At 40.9% G+C, this 15,670-nt stretch overlaps 2 protein-coding genes across 3 annotated transcripts in view; one reads left to right on the top strand and one right to left on the bottom strand.

The window, feature by feature from the left end:
- Positions 1-15,670, bottom strand: part of LOC148052276 (uncharacterized) — a 107,307-nt gene that overhangs the window by 30,976 nt on the left and 60,661 nt on the right. The window contains exon 3 of the mRNA XM_087734112.1: positions 14,824-14,910. Within this exon, the coding sequence (XP_087590238.1) occupies positions 14,824-14,855 (32 nt within the window). The 5' untranslated portion in view covers positions 14,856-14,910. The remainder of the gene's footprint in view (positions 1-14,823; positions 14,911-15,670) is intronic.
- DRC11 (dynein regulatory complex subunit 11) overlaps positions 1-15,670 on the top strand; it is a 110,610-nt gene that overhangs the window by 41,360 nt on the left and 53,580 nt on the right. For both annotated transcript variants that reach the window (XM_087734100.1, XM_087734099.1), the window contains exon 7: positions 11,960-12,044. In XM_087734100.1, coding sequence (XP_087590226.1) covers positions 11,960-12,044 — 85 coding nt within the window. The remainder of the gene's footprint in view (positions 1-11,959; positions 12,045-15,670) is intronic.

Here is a 15,670-nt window from a genome sequence, read left to right as displayed (position 1 = left end):
AGAGCTGGTTCAGTATTACTGAGATATTTATGTAATACTGGGAAACTGCATTACCCTTAACTAAAATCTGTTCAAATATTCCCCTCTCTTTTCTTAGAGCATCTTACTGACTCAGTAATCCTTCGGTGGCTTAGAAAGGAAGTTTACTCTCTTGTTTTGTATTCCCCACCACACAGGGAGACTGGCTCTTTCCTGCAGATTTTTCTGGAAAGCATCTAGTCCAGCAATCAATTTTGAAGACACTGGTTTAAAGCATGGCTATAAGTTAAAAGCTGCAGTCTGTGTAGCTGCAGGAGTCCTCAAAGTATTCCAAGTCAAAATACAATTGCTCCGAGGGAGCAAATTCCAGAGCCAGAGCTCTGCCATCTTTCGTATTGCATACATGTGCTTCCCATCATTGGCTCAGCTCTCATAACTGCTACAGAGGTGGTAACACTATGCCCAAAATATCATCTCACCTTCATCCTCTTCTGGGAAATCATGTATAATGCATGGTTTTATTCTTTATGTATTGCAAGGTTTGCAACTGCAGGAGGCCTGGGAACTAGTGGGAGCGAAGGTGGGAGCAGCTGATTGTAGCCTCTCCCACGTACACGCCTGTATTTCATTCCTGTCCTAACCTGATCTTTACATTCTTTGCCCAGAGGAGCTCTGCTATCCTATAATAAGGCCATTCCAGACAACTGATCCTCTATACAGGCCTGTGAAGCAATACATTTAAATCTCCAGTACTGAAAAAAAAAATACAAGAGAGCCCTATGATTTAGCAAGTGAGTAAACCTGCCCTTCAAGTCTCAACCTTCAAATTGCACTTCCCACACTACTTTACCTGTTACAGCACTTTAGTAGAAGGAAATTACCAATGTCTGGGCACTTTGCTTCTACCAAGACTGGGCTGCAGGTCCAGCTCCAAATTCCCAGAGGGCTTCCCCATGCCTGTCCCTGGGTCTCCAGCCAGGTGTCTGCCTCTTCTGCCACATTGCCAGCAACTCTCTGCAGCACTGGCCCCATCTACCAAAGAGATGCTTAAAAAGCACATTATTAAGCCATCACATAAATGAACAATTATGAAAAGCACTCCGTTTTGTGCTTATAATTGATAAATTTGGGTGCATCCCACTGTAGCATGTGCAGAAGAATTCAGTCATTTAGAGAGGCAATGCCAGAGTCCTACAAAACATCAGGCTGGCAACCAGTCACTAGCGGGGTTCCGCAGGGATCCATCTTAGGGCCAGTGCTCTTTAATATCTTCATAAATGACTTGGATGCAGGATTTGAAGGACTACTAAATTTGCCAATGACACAAAATTGGGAGGAGCCATTGACACTCTCAATGGCAGAGAGGCCCTGCAGAGAGATCTGGACAAATTAGAGAGCTGGGCAATCACCAACTGTATGAAATTTAACAAGGGCAAATGCCGGATTTTGCACCTGGGACATGGCAACCCTGGATGCACATACAGCCTGGGGAATGAGAGGTTGGAGAGCAGCCCCACAGAGAGGGATCTGGGGGTTCTGGTCGATGGCAAGTTGAACGTGAGCCAACAGTGTGCCCTGGCAGCCAGGAGGGCCAGTCATGTCCTGGGGTGCACCAAGCACTGTATTGCCAGCCGGTCGAGGGAGGCGAGTGTCCCGCTCTGCTCTGCACTGGTGCGGCCTCGTCTTGAGTGCTGTGTGCAGGTTTGGGTGCCACAATACAAAAAGGACATGAAGCTACTAGAGAGCGTCCAGAGGAGAGCCACAAAGATGGTGAAGGGTTTAGAGGGGAAGCCGTACGAGGAGCGGCTGAAGTCACTTGGTCTGTTCAGCCTGGAGAAGAGGAGACTGAGGGGAGACCTCATCGCGGTCTACAGCTTCCTCAGGAGGGGAGGAGGAGGGGCAGGAGCTGATCTCTTCTCCCTGGTGACCAATGACAGGACTCAAGGGAAGGGCAGGAAGATATGCCAGGGGAGGTTTAGGTGGGACATTAGGAAAAGGTTCTTCACCCAGAGGGTGGTGGAGCATTGGAACAAGCTCCCCTGGGAGGTAGTCATGGCGCCAAGCCTGACAACATTTATGAAGCATTTGGACAACACCCTCAGACCTATGGTGTGAATTTTGGGGTTGTCCTGTGCAGGGACAGGAGTTGGACTCAATGATCCTTGTGGGTCCCTTCCAACTCAGCACATTCTGTGATTCTGTGAAAAGGCATTCAATTCTTTATCGATCTCTAAGATTGTCCACATTCTCAGCCAATTTAAGGACACTATAGATTATACACCAGAGATGCACCAAACAGGTACAGAAATACAGCACTCCAGTTTTTCTTCCACAAAAACTAAAAGGTGAGGGTTAATGTACTTGGCATCTCTCAAGGCATTACAGTGTGTCTCTTGGACTGCAGAGATGACTGGGTTTTTCAGTTAACGCTGTTGATAAATGGATGCTCTTAATACCAGCCTGACACTGGCTTCTAATTGAGCTCATCTGGAATGTTTCTCCTTGTCTTTTCTCACACTTTTTTAAATTGCCAAAGCAGAGATTCTAAATTATTTCTCTTGTTACTGAGCTGTTTGGTTATTAACATTGACCAGGAATCTGTAAACATTTCTAACTTTATATATGGATTCTCTGCAACATTCTGCAATATCAGTCTCAGTTTTTTCCTGCTTTTACACTCTGTGTACACCTGATTGTGATTTATTCAAATAAGGCTGCACAGGCCAATTGGGATGAACATTGAAAAATCAAGCACTGTGACCGCTTTCATATGCATGAAATTGCCTCGGATTTATCATTAAATAGTTCATTTAAACACTCATGCAAACCACAGAGAACCAGATCACTTGAAGTGGACAAGAATGTCAGTAGCAGTGAAATAGAGAGCAGCATATTTGGTTGCCTTCTTTAAAACTTAGGAACATACTATGTGCCATTTTCAGCTTCTCATTCCCCACTGAAGTTTTTCTTCCACATCACAAGTGCTTTTAAAGGAAGCGCAGTCTTAGCTAGAAGTAGTGCCATTAGCACAGCACCACGATATTGGTTTTAAATGCAGTAGCAAGCCACTCTCCCAAGCAGTAATGTGATGCCTGACAGATGCCGATTGCACATTGTCCTTTACAAACGCTTAAAGTCAAATCATGGGCAGGCAGCAGGTCAGAGGCACAGTGATCCATGAATGGGGCAGCCACGATATAGTGGTTGAAGAGGACAGTATGCACATACAGATGATTTTACTCCAGGGAGGCAAAAAACAATGCAAGTTGAAGTTATGCCAGACTGGACTATATTTCTTTCTGCATTGATACTACAGACATAAGGCAGACAGAGATCTAGCTACTGAAAGGTATCTGATGCCACCTTCAATATCACCTCAGATTTACCCATCTTCATCACACTGAAAGAATGCAAGCAGTTGCAAACCAGAATTTCATCATTTTACTGCACTTGCATCAGGTAGGCTAGGTTGTTTTAACCACTGACACAAAAGGGCTACACATTACTCTTACGTGCCATGCGGTATTTATTCCAGTATTTAAATAAGGGTAGATCAAAGTACAAAGCTTCTCTGTTCATTTTCAGGCTCTTAAGTTCCCAATTTTCCGGACAGATATAAAAGGTGCATATGTTGCATAGCACATGCAGAGAGTTTGACATGCCCAAAGTGCGTTGAATTTATTATGCATGCACACAACTATCCATCCAGCATACGAGCAATAGGTTCAGGGAGAGCACAGTCATTTCAGAGAGTTTTTAAATCAGCTAATACCGCTAATACCCTTGAAATAGTTCAAGTACCTTTCATAGGTGGTGGCAGAAGAAATACAGCATATGCAAAACCATTTCAGAACAAGGAAGAGGGCAAAGTCCTGAGAGAGCTGACAGAGCTTGGGTGCAAGTGGCACTTTTCCAGGTGGGCAACCTGTCCAGGGCACTATTTCTCAGCCCTCCCCAAAGCATTATCTTCAGGTTAAAGTGATGGGCCATGGCAAAACAATTTAAAGCAGACATGCCCAGTTTACAGCCTGCTTTCCCTTCCATAGAGATGCATTTTGTTTCACTAACACCTTGACTTCTAGAAGCAAAAGCAATTGCTTAAATTTCTCATAAACAAATCCGATAAGACAAAATGCTCTCTATACTCCATCTCACTGCAAATCCCAAAGAAACTTGTGATGTTGGAGGGCAAGTTATTTCTTTTGGCTGGCCTTGCTACAAAAAAATCACATGCTTTGTTTTCCTCTTTACAGAATTCATATTGTGTTAATAAAGTACTGTTGATTCCCTCTGGCTGACTCTGCAGGAAAGCTATTCTCGCAAAGCTTCTAGTCTGAGTTAAAGTAATCTTGCTTAAAACTGGCCATAATTGTTTCAGTCTCTTAAGTTTAATACTAAGCACAGGAAATATTGCCAATTTGAGTCAGGGTTCGGCATTCTGTGAAGGCAGGATAAGCTGACCAAAGGTAAGGAATTCAGTAAATGCAAGGGGAATTTGACCTGACGTTTCTTTGAGCCAGCTTCTGTATTTTTGACCTCGCTCTACAGAGAATGGAAAAATAGAAGAAAATCAAAACAGATGAGAGTTTAATGAGAGTTGTGCACTCCAGAGTACTCATTACTCCATCAGCCAAGTCGCCCAGACATGGTGCTGGGCCCTGAGGCGAGTTCTTCCTCTGCAGGAAGGATTGCTCAACCCACTCTGCTTACAGCCAGGTTGACAGGATCACATTCCTCAAAAGGCTGTAGACAGTCAACAGGAAGCTGACACTGGAAATAAGCCTAGGGACAGCCTGACTGTGTGTTATCTGATGATGAACAAGTCCAAAATAGAAGGACGAGCACTAGAAGAAGTGTAGACCCAGGAAGCAAAACATGGGGGCAGTGTTGGATGTCAGTATCTGTTCTACAGCTTTCAGAGAAGCAAAAAGGCAGAGTTTCTGGTTCTCTCAGGCCTGTTTCAGATAAGCAAGATTTTACCCCCACACAAGTACGTACAGTCAATTTGATGAATGCCTCACTAACAAGGCAGTTACAGGTAGGCCTGGCAAGGCCAACAGCAGTAGAAATACTGTGGACTAGAGGCTGCTGTGTGACACCATGACATGCCCTGCTGCTTGCTCAGAAATCATTCCCTCCAAGGGCAAGGATGGGACATCCAGTTGTCCTTGGGTCCACCAGGAGATGCTTTCACTTGTTACTGCAGAGAGCCTCACGCCAGACTTACCAGCAGCTCTGCCCAAAACTGTTCTGCATTGCAGGAGTTGAGCCAAAAAAACTCTAAATAACTTTATAGGAATCTGCTTTCCAGTCCCTCTAATTTTATTTCCACTTCCGTGCCATGGTGGGTAAATTTAATACTCATCTTCTCTAGGTTTGTCTAAGCTTTTAATATGGGTTAGATGTTATTAGCTTTTGCAACGGAGTTCAGTTACATAGGTCAGGATGTGACTTCTCCCAATCCTGAGTTAATTCAGATTTGAGCTCTGAGAAAACTTTTGGCAATGTTTTTTGAGGGTAGGGAGGGACACACAAAATCAGAGCACCAGAACGTTTTGTGAGTGTTGATATTGCCAAATTTTTGTTCTGATTTTTCCATTTTTTTTTTAATTTAAGCTAATATTGGAACTGTAAAATAAATCTTTTGTTTCTCCTTGGCATTATTCATGCCCATATTGCCATTTATTTTCATTCAAAAACTTAGCAGTAATTTACAGTACTACCTTCCCATGTCTCCGATTCATTTCAAGGAGAAAAACCTCTTGCCATTTTTAAGCAGGAAGGATTTTTGTCATAATTTTGAAGTTACCAATAGGTCAAAAAATCCTTTTTCCCTCTGATTTACAGCAGGAAGCAGGATAATCAGGAGTCCTGGCAGACAAAGCTCATGCCCAAGTCTGTCTGAAGGAAACAGAGATTTCATTTTTTTGAGTACACTAATTACCTATTGCTATCCTTAAAAGACCAGGAGGATCCTTGAAAAGGCAAAATAACTTTATGACAAAGCAGAACAAACTATTCAACAGTAAGAACTCAAGAAGCTTAAGAACAACTGTACTGGGTCAGCCAAAGGTCTACCTTTCCTGGCCAATAATACTACAAGTAATAAAACTATCAGAGAGAATTACCACATTCCACATTTAGGTCTGTCCCCTCCAACAACTGTTCCCAACTATTACTTGCTTTGAAGCTCAATTCTACCATTTCAGATCTAAGGCAGGCATTAGGTACCCAAAATCCCATCTATTGTTTCTAATTATGATAGTTACTGCAATAAAGGATATCACCTTTCCCCACAAACCTTTCACACTCATTCCTCCATGGGAATGTTTCCTCTTGCTGATTGTTGGTCTCACAACACTTGATCTTAAATATTTTAAAGCTGAATATTTATCCAGAACAATAAAGTTTCCAATCCTCCAAACACTTCTCCCTGCAAGTCACTCCACTGAATTACTTCCATGCATAACAATCACACATACAAGCAAACACTTGGAGTATCAGGACCTTTGATAAAACATAAGTTGTAATATATCTGTGTCCAAACCCATTAAAGATGACTAGCAGCCTGTGGAAATTAATCTTGCTTTATACGTAATTCTATATTTGCATAGGTTACTTTTTCTGGAAGTGATTTTCAAAGAGCTAAAGAAAGCACACACAAAAGGAAAGAAAATGCTGCAGCAAAGACACCTGAAATAAACCAACACTGCTATTTAAGTAGTTTGAGAGAACCCATATCAGGTGGGATTACAGAAACAGGCAAGAACTACAAAACAACAAGGGATTTATTTTTTAAAGGGTTCCTCCCTTTTGTTTTTGTTCCTTTTCTGCGCAGAACACACTGCTGTCCCTCCGCCTAGAGCATAAAGCCATCATTCATGCCTTTTCTTCTGCACACAGCCCACATCCTTTCTTACCCTGAAAAGAGTTAAACCCTCCTTTTCCTCCAAAGAACAATTTTTTATTTTTCCTGACAAGGCCTTTTATGCAATTAGCTAGAGAAGCCATGGCCAAAAAGAAAGAATAACACATGTAAAATCATGCCAGAGAACAGAGTAGGTAGTAACTTGTTGAGTCTATTACCAGACAAAACATTTAAATCAATGGTGTGTTCTCATAAATCAACAGCCATATTTAGCCTTAACTATAACCATGCCTGAGCAATGTGGAATAGAGAGAAAACGCTTAAGACAAAAAAAAAATGGTGATGCTCCTAAAATGAGGAGGGGAGGAAGCAGCAGATGAGATGAGCACAGTGTAGGGTCATCACACAAACAAGGAATTTATTTTATAGGTCAGAATTGAGGTGCCACAGCATTCGGTGCTAAGCAGAGACTTCAGCAGAGGCTGCTAATCATACTAACTCATACCAAATCTGGTGGTGATTTGGAGATGTCAAAGAACCATTCAAACCTAGTTAAAACCTGGACATTTATGTAGGTTGTGTGCTAAAGCAAAAATTGAGCCCAGAAGAGCCAGAACTCTATGCTACATGATCGGAGACGAAAGGGTTTGCATTGCAGACCATAAAAGAGCATTCTTTTTCAATTACACTTGACAGATCTAAGTTATTATAAGAGGAATAAGTTTGGAAAAAGGGGAGAGCAGTAACAGTGAACCAGAGAACAGAATGTAACTCGAGAAACAGCACAAGAATCTTATTAGATCCTTTTCTTACTTTGCTGAGAGTGGAAGAACATCTCTTTTTACTCCTCCATCTTTGTTCATCCCCTTACTCTTCCGGTTGAGCTGGTTTGATTCAGATTTAGGGCCCCCATTCATTCCAGTTAGATGGCTTTTCTGTAAAGCTGTTTACCAAACCCATGCTATGTTCCCATTGACAGGATTTCACTGCTTTCCAGAAAAGTAATGGATTTCTCACATACCACAGTTTCTAAAGGTCCCTTCTTCAGCAATGTCCTCCGCAGCACAGAAACATTTAGTAGTTCTGTTAAAGCAGTAGCTGTCACCCAAAGAAAGATACTTTGCCTACTGTGAACTCTGTTTGGCACTCATCAGTTTGATTTGCAGCAGTGCAAGCAAGGCTCCCAAACACAAGTTTCTGTTCAGTGGCCTGTGAATACACAACAGGGAGCAGGTCACCCACAAGAACCATCCTCAGCTCCTTGCCTGCACACTGGGAAGAAGCAGGCTTTGTGGTCTTTAGTCTATAAAGGCTTCCCTAGGGTACTGCTAAAGTTTCTCACAAGGTGGAGGTTTCTTCCTAGCCCTACCCTTCCATCTCACCTTACTTGATTTCTGTGCAGCCACCAAGTTCAGTCCTACCAAGCAGCCATGCTTTTCACAAATTTCATTTGTTCTTTTAGGCAAAAGTTTTACTAGAACTGCATCCTCCATATGAAATCTGATGGTTATGATAGAATTTGTTTCTGCTTTTGCTTGCAGTCCTTAACACATTGTCAACACTCCCACTGAAGCAATTGTGTTGAAAATAAGTGTTGCTTCTTCCAGGTCTGGCATTTGCACATTTTTATGAGATGCTGGAAAAGCACAATTGGATTTTTTTTTCCTTTGCAAATGTTGAGACAGTAATAAGTAACAGATTCATTGAGTTTTGACTTGCTTCAAAACCAGGTGTTTCTGACATGTACCATGTCTCTCAAATATATTACACACTCCAATACTTTTCTTACCAAGAGCTTAAGCTTTTTACAGTCTCCTCTCTCCGTCAACATGCAACAAAACTTTCAGACTTTCCTGACCACCAGGTTTGTTTTTGCATAGTGCTGCCTTTTCAGTGACATGCAGAGAAAGCACCAGGGTGTGTGAACTTTGCGGGTAATGTGTCAGCTAGATATAGAGACTGACGTGCAAAGAAAGCATCAAAGTACGGTGAATATCGAAAATAAATGCTGGGCAGATTAGAGGAAATACAGACCAAGTAGTTTTCTTTTTTCACTCAACCAAAAGAACAATTTAAAAAACACCAGTCTGAAATTCACACTCAGAGATCTCTCACAGGCTAAAGCCTTACAGTGGCTGCAGTTGCAACTCAACTTTTGGAGTCAGCGAACAATGCAGGTGCAGGTATAATGCTCTTCTACTCCTCAGGTCAATTTTCAGCCTAGTTGCTGACTATGGGAACCTCTGCAGCTGTAAATCTTGGTTTACAGTGTGGCTGCGCCATTAGTGCCACATAGGTGGAACCAAGAAGGATTTCCACCATAAAGCTCTCCTCTACACTTCCAGCAAAACAAAACAGTGTGCTAGGCTTGAGTTTGGAGCAAGTTCTTACATCCTCTGGATTAAATTTTTTTCAGTATTATTGCCTTAGAACTGGCTTTAATCACAAATACTTGTTTCTAGGAAGTTTCAAAAGGGGAGAGCAGTTTAAAATTATTTGAACAATTATTACTGTAAAGCAAGCTCAAAATCATTCTGCATGTTTGGAAGGTTCCTCCTAATTCAAGAGCTGTTCACTGTTCAACATGGGACATGCCTGGTGGGACCCTCTTGAGCCATAGATGACACATAGCTTATCTGATGGAACAAAGATATAGGAATATCCTTCGCTGTTTGTGGAGTGCATGCTGGCTGCTCATTTTATCCTGGTGTTTTGTCATTATCAACAAGTGTAAAACAAGGTTATACAAAATAGTTTAGGTCCAGTTCAATCCAAATTAGCATCTTATGACAAATGCATGAGACAACCCATTGTGATGGTTCTGAGTAGAATGCTGCCAAAAAGTGAACAGAGAATGAAAATTGAGATTCATTACATTTAAAGTGGACTTTTGACCAGGAAGATCAATGACTGCATTTTTCTGTGCAGATTTACAGGCCAAATGAATCCCTGGTTTAACCTCTGAACTCAGAGGGTTTCATAAAGAGAGGAATTTGTCTGTAAGGGTCATGCATGTGCATGCTTTCCAGGCATTACAAGATTGAAGTCGTAGTCATTTAAACCTAGAAGAGAAAGAGGAAAACCCACAAGAGGTCAAATAGGGAAATGAGACTTAAGAATACTGCTCCCTGGCCATTGGACAGTGATTGATATGCTAAACGACAGTACACAGGAAAGGATGAAGTCCAGAAAAAACAGATGTCCTTGAAGAATTAGTACGACTGAAACGTGTGGTAGCTGTCTGCTCTCAGGTCACTGATGAGCATGGGAACTTACATTTTGCATTGCCCTCAACCAAAGACCCAGTCCCCAGACAGCTGACTGGTTAGTAAATGGCTAACACTTCTTCCACTTCTGTGAAAAGATTGGCATTACCTTCTCTTCACCTTAAGTTATTTTTCAACAGAAGCACTCACTGTAGCTGCTACAAAAAGATGAGACGATCCATGTCATTCCAGACAGCTGCACCAGCTGTGAGCAGAAGAATCACACAAAATACAAATTGTAAACAAACTGGAATCCACTTCCAAATTTGAGAATTTGACAGAATTTCTACAGCGCTCAGATATACACTCATCATCGTATCCAAAGGGTAAATAATTCCATCTCCAAGAGCTGTAAATGATTTAAAAGTGAAAAGTTAATACAAATACTAAATGTAACACTAATAAATATTGAAAGCTGGCACTGATACCACACTCAGTGGGTGGTAGACTCCAAACTGATTCTTCACAGGCACCACATACTGCCTTTCCTTCCTCCCAGCTGGCATTAGCAAAGTAGCAACAGCCTTAACATCAGATTTTGAGAAATTTGTTGCTGTAAGCCAGACTTGTAGCAGCATGTAAAACAAGATTGCATTTAACATAAAATTGAGCTATTTTCTGGCTGTTTGTAGAAAATGAAACATGATCTAACATTAAACAAACAGATTATGCAGGTTTTTGAGGCCAAAATCCCATTCTTACTAGATTTTTTTTAAAAAATACACTAACAATGACATCCCTTTGTTCGTGCAAACTGATTTCTGTGAATGCAGTGACCAAAGTTTTGCATCTGTTTGAATATAGAACTAGTGATTGTTGAACATGCAAATCAGAGCTTACAATCACAGACAAATGTTTGTTTATTCTTTTGTAATTTGTATAACATTAAAACTAGTTAGGGATCCAAACTGTACACATAGTACTATAGAAACATAACTGATGCTCTGTTCCAAGATTCTCAGTTTAAAATTGAGTCTACTGCTTAACAGTAGACTAGGAAAGTCCCTTAAGGTACCAGTTGTTTTTAAAAAAATGAAAGCCATTTTTATGAATCACATTGACCTTTCTGAGCTATTTTCTTCTCAAGGGAAATTTCATTTCATTTAGAGGAAACGTTACCATTCTGTTTGAAAGTAGCACAAGGATTTTTCTGAAGTGTCAGAATTTTCTTTGGAACAGAAAATCTTCCTGATATTGCCAAACAAACAGAAAGTCTTACTGATACAATCCAAAAAGCTACAAAAGTGAAAGAAGTGAAACATTCTTATCAATATAAATGGCCTTTAGATTGTAATTATTATTTATATCTTCTAATCTCTTTCTGAAAGGTCTGGAAGCAACCTATGTTATCCATGCCATCCATGGAACCTTACTACAAAGCCCCTCATTGCCCCCTCCCCAGCTTCCTTCACCACCTAATTGTGCAAGTACATTGGAAATTTTTAAGGGTGAGATCCTCACAAAAAAATACAATCTGGAATTTGTAGATCAAAAACTGATTTAAATAAAATGAATTTTTTTTTAAAAGCTAGATGTTGAAAGCAGAGAGCAGAACTATAAATATAAACACTTTAAGCTAAGTGTCTCTGCTGTGAAGTGATGTGCAGCCCTAAGAAATTCCCTGAGAACTTTCAATATTTGGTGGGCCACAGGACAAGAGACATGGGTTAGTAACTGTTTTAATGAATTTACTGGACAAGAAGCCACTGTCACAGGAGGGAGTACAGCACTCTATTTTTGGAATAGGAGGTGAGGGAGGGTATGCTTCCCACCATCTAACATCTTTGTCAACCAAATAAAAAATTATGGATTTTAATTCCTTTTTCATCTTTTGTTTCTCACACAGGCATATCATAGGCAAGTTTCCTGACTATCCTACTGAAGAGGCAGGAGGTTCAATGGCTATTCTTTCTCAAAAAACTCCCGAGCAGGTACTGTCACTCCTCTAATGCAAAAGGTTAACGGGACTGGGGGAAGGAATCTCCACAAAACATGCCTGTTTATTTAAGTAATTTTTCATAACAATGGCCTCTAGCACTCCAGGAACCTCATTGTTAAGGACCTTTTTCCTGCAAGTGAAAGAATTGTTTTCTTCCAAGGTAAACCACAAAACTCACTACCAAAATGTATTCCTTTTCAGGATGTGCAGCCACTTAGTCATGGCGGAAGGTGCTCAGGCATGCAAGTTACACATAGATAAATGCCTGAGGGAGCTAAGAGGAAAGAGCTCAGCTACAAAGAGTTGCTCTCCTGTTTCGTAATCCATGTAGTTAGACTGGTGCTAGCTACTAGTAGAAATATATATTAAACAGTTTAAAGAGCCTTGGTTTAAAATAGGCATCCAAAGCTACCCCAGAGGCTAAAACTGGTTCCAGTGTGTTTGCATTCAGTATCAGCACAGTCTAGCAATAATTAGTTTAGTTTAAACAGAGAAAAGTTTCTTATGCAGGCAGGCCTAAGCCTTAATTTACTGCCAAGGATCCATTAAGCAAGCTTGAACAAGGGGCACATTCAAGTGAAAGAAGTATCTTAGTTCATCTTATGTATTCTTATAGTGAACTCAGATCCTTTTCCTGGTAAAATCCCTCTGACTTCTCTGACTAATAGAAGTTGCTGATAATGTCTTCCTCTGATCATCTGGGTGTCACATAGAGAAAGTGATGAAGGCCCATTGAAGCAGCGAAGGCAGTGGTTGGCACTCGGAGCCAGTTCCACCCTCCACAACGATCTGAGCAGGATGATGAGTCTGGTGAGGGAAATTATAAACAGGAAGCCCTGCACACAGGAGCAGGATTTGGCCCCTGAGTGAACCAGGCGCGGTGGCTACTAGCAGGCTAGGAAAACTAAACTGTCAAAAACTGACCTCTGTGGTCCTTAAAGCTCCCTTGTTGAGACAGACTGTTGTGTTCATTAGCTGCCTGCAACTGATGATCTAACACAGGTATGGTAAAACAGTATTTTGGATTCAGTCCTTCCTGGAATCATAGGAAAAAGCCTGGAGCATGCTAACAGCATCTGTGTGGCTTGAGGGGATATAAAGGCAGACTAGCCCAGCTTAAAGCACAATACTCTAACCATTACTTACTTTGCTTACAAAAATATGCAAGAAAACAGCTACAAAACAGCTCTCTGTGCCTCACTAAAACTGAACTCAGGGCATACTCATGGTTTTAGGCAAGTTCAGAGTATGCCAAGGTCAACCCCACTGGCCTCTGTATCTAAGCCACTCTTGTTCAGTCCCAGACAGAGTGAAGGAGACCCATCAGTTAAGTTTTCAGCTTCTAAAGTAGAAACACATGCCAGAGTCAAGAAGGCTTTTTTGGCTGCTCTGAGCAGCAGGGGAGCCACCCAGCAAGTACGGCTTATTGCTGGAGAAGGCTTCAGGGGACTTTAGGCTAATTAGACCTGCTACCAACAAGGATAAAGACAATTCAGAAAGAAAACATTACAAGAAGTTATACTGAGCAACACTGGATATGGTACTAGATTCTGGAGAAATATATTCTTCCTGCCCTACACCCAGCTTTGAATTCCCACCTTCAGCTATTTTGCTGTCTTTCCTGGGCATCTGCTTTCTCTTTGCATAAAAAAGATAAAGGAAGCCAAAAGTTCAGAGAGATTGTTTTACTACCTGTTTTTTCCTGCATAAAAGAAAAATACTTGGAAGAAAAAAATGCAACTATTTTCCCAGCAAATTTTCACTAGCAATTATCTGATTTTCAAAGATTTTGGGGCCCGTTTTTTCCTCCCTTTTTAGCCAGCACAACCAAGAGCAGAATGTCACATAACCTTAACATATCCAGAATGCAGCTGGCAAAAGAAAGTTCAGTACGTTCATGATTTTACCTGAATGTCAGACAAGTAAAACATTTTTTGTTCAACTGAGTCAGCCGCATATTAAAAATCCCTAAGGCAACTGGTTTTGTTCCACACTGGTCTACTGGGCAACATAGTAAATGAAATCCTGGCCCCATTGAAGTTAATGAGAGTTTTGTCCTTGACTTCAGGGAAGACAAGATTTCACCTCTTGTATATATTAGCTTCTGTGAATGGGTTGGTTACTTCCAAGTTAAACTCCATGAAAAATCAGGACTGAACTGTATTTAAAAAGCAAGCATTTTATAAGACTTAGGTAAAGACACTTTGGGGAAAATAAAATACAAATTAATCACTTCACGAACCATTGCTGCATTATTATACATTCTATATTTCTTTATCCCTTGACAACTCTGACCTTACTTGACTTTGTAATGTAGCTGGCCTTCTGCACAAACTGCTTTCATGACATTCTACAAATACCTTTCAAAAAGATATGCCAAAGAGATCCCGATGCAAAGTACTTGGTGGTTTAGTCAGAAAAATATGTACCGTCTCTTGACTGAAAAGAAGCTTTTCTCTATTTTACATACTTTTCAAGAGAAATTTAAGATTCTGAGACATCAGTGTAATCTCCCTGCATCTGTTCCAGATGTCTGTCCCTAATGGTTTTTTATTTTTTGCTCCGAAGATAATCATCAGATGTGACAATTTTTAGCTTCGCCCTCATACTGCTGCCAACAAAATTATAATCTCTTCCTGTAGTTCATTAAGTCTCATCACCATGAAAATAAGCCAAGAGAGTTGCCATTTAGCAGACACACTTCCCCTCTCCCAACTCCCCCTCATTTCCAATATTAAATAACTTATCAGAAAAAAAAGATACTTATTTACCAAGATTTTGGTTGTACATTCAATTGCTGCATGGAGGACAAAGTAATTTCCACATTACTGCAATCACAGTATCTGATCCAGCAGCATCTAGAGAAGGGGTGAGAAAAAGTATGTTACCTGCTGTGCAAGCATATGCTCCTCATCCTCGCTTGGCACTCTGTGCAATACTATGCTGCTAATTAGTATTCATTATTACCGACAGCTAAAGATCCCCATGAATCCCAGTAATCAGTTTGATTGTGGATGGCAGTGCAAGAGATCCCCAGTAGTTAGATAATATTTAATTAATATCCCTGACTATTTCCCAGGTAGGGACAGTAAAATGCAATTGCGTACTGCAATATTCACACACACACACCCATGTGTAATATCTTATTCACTTTTACCAAATGAATAGATCACAAATAGCTTTAAAGCATCAGAGAAAGATTCAAGAGGCTGTATAGAGTTGTACTTTTTAGTATCCAGCATTTTGCAAATGTGCTTTTATCTTGACAGCAAATATGCCAACTGTATTTTTCAGTAATAGAAGTAGATGCTTACAGTTACGCTCACCTTTATTTCCTCTGTTCCACACTATTCCGGATGCTCCTTTTAGAAATTATCAAGCTGGATTTTCACAAGTGCTAAACACACAGTGCCATCAGCTAGAGCTGGCAACCTCAAAGCCTTAAACTATTCTGATTATTTCAAGTTAATCATGCAGAGGACAGATACAGTACTCAGTCTCTGTTAAGCTACACAACGGACAGATGTATTCAACTCCAGACAACGATTCACTGAAATGAAGCCATTCAGCAGGTACACTCCTGGTCCAGCGGCTCTCCACTGCCTATGAACATGATCT

The sequence above is a fragment of the Nipponia nippon genome, unplaced genomic scaffold, assembly GCF_047370975.1.
Source record: "Nipponia nippon isolate SJK-2023a ecotype South Korea unplaced genomic scaffold, ASM4737097v1 scaffold_5, whole genome shotgun sequence".
NCBI classification, from domain to species: Eukaryota; Metazoa; Chordata; class Aves; order Pelecaniformes; family Threskiornithidae; genus Nipponia; species Nipponia nippon.
The sequence above is the reverse complement of the archived record's forward strand: the minus strand, read 5'-3'. Positions and strand labels throughout refer to the sequence as shown.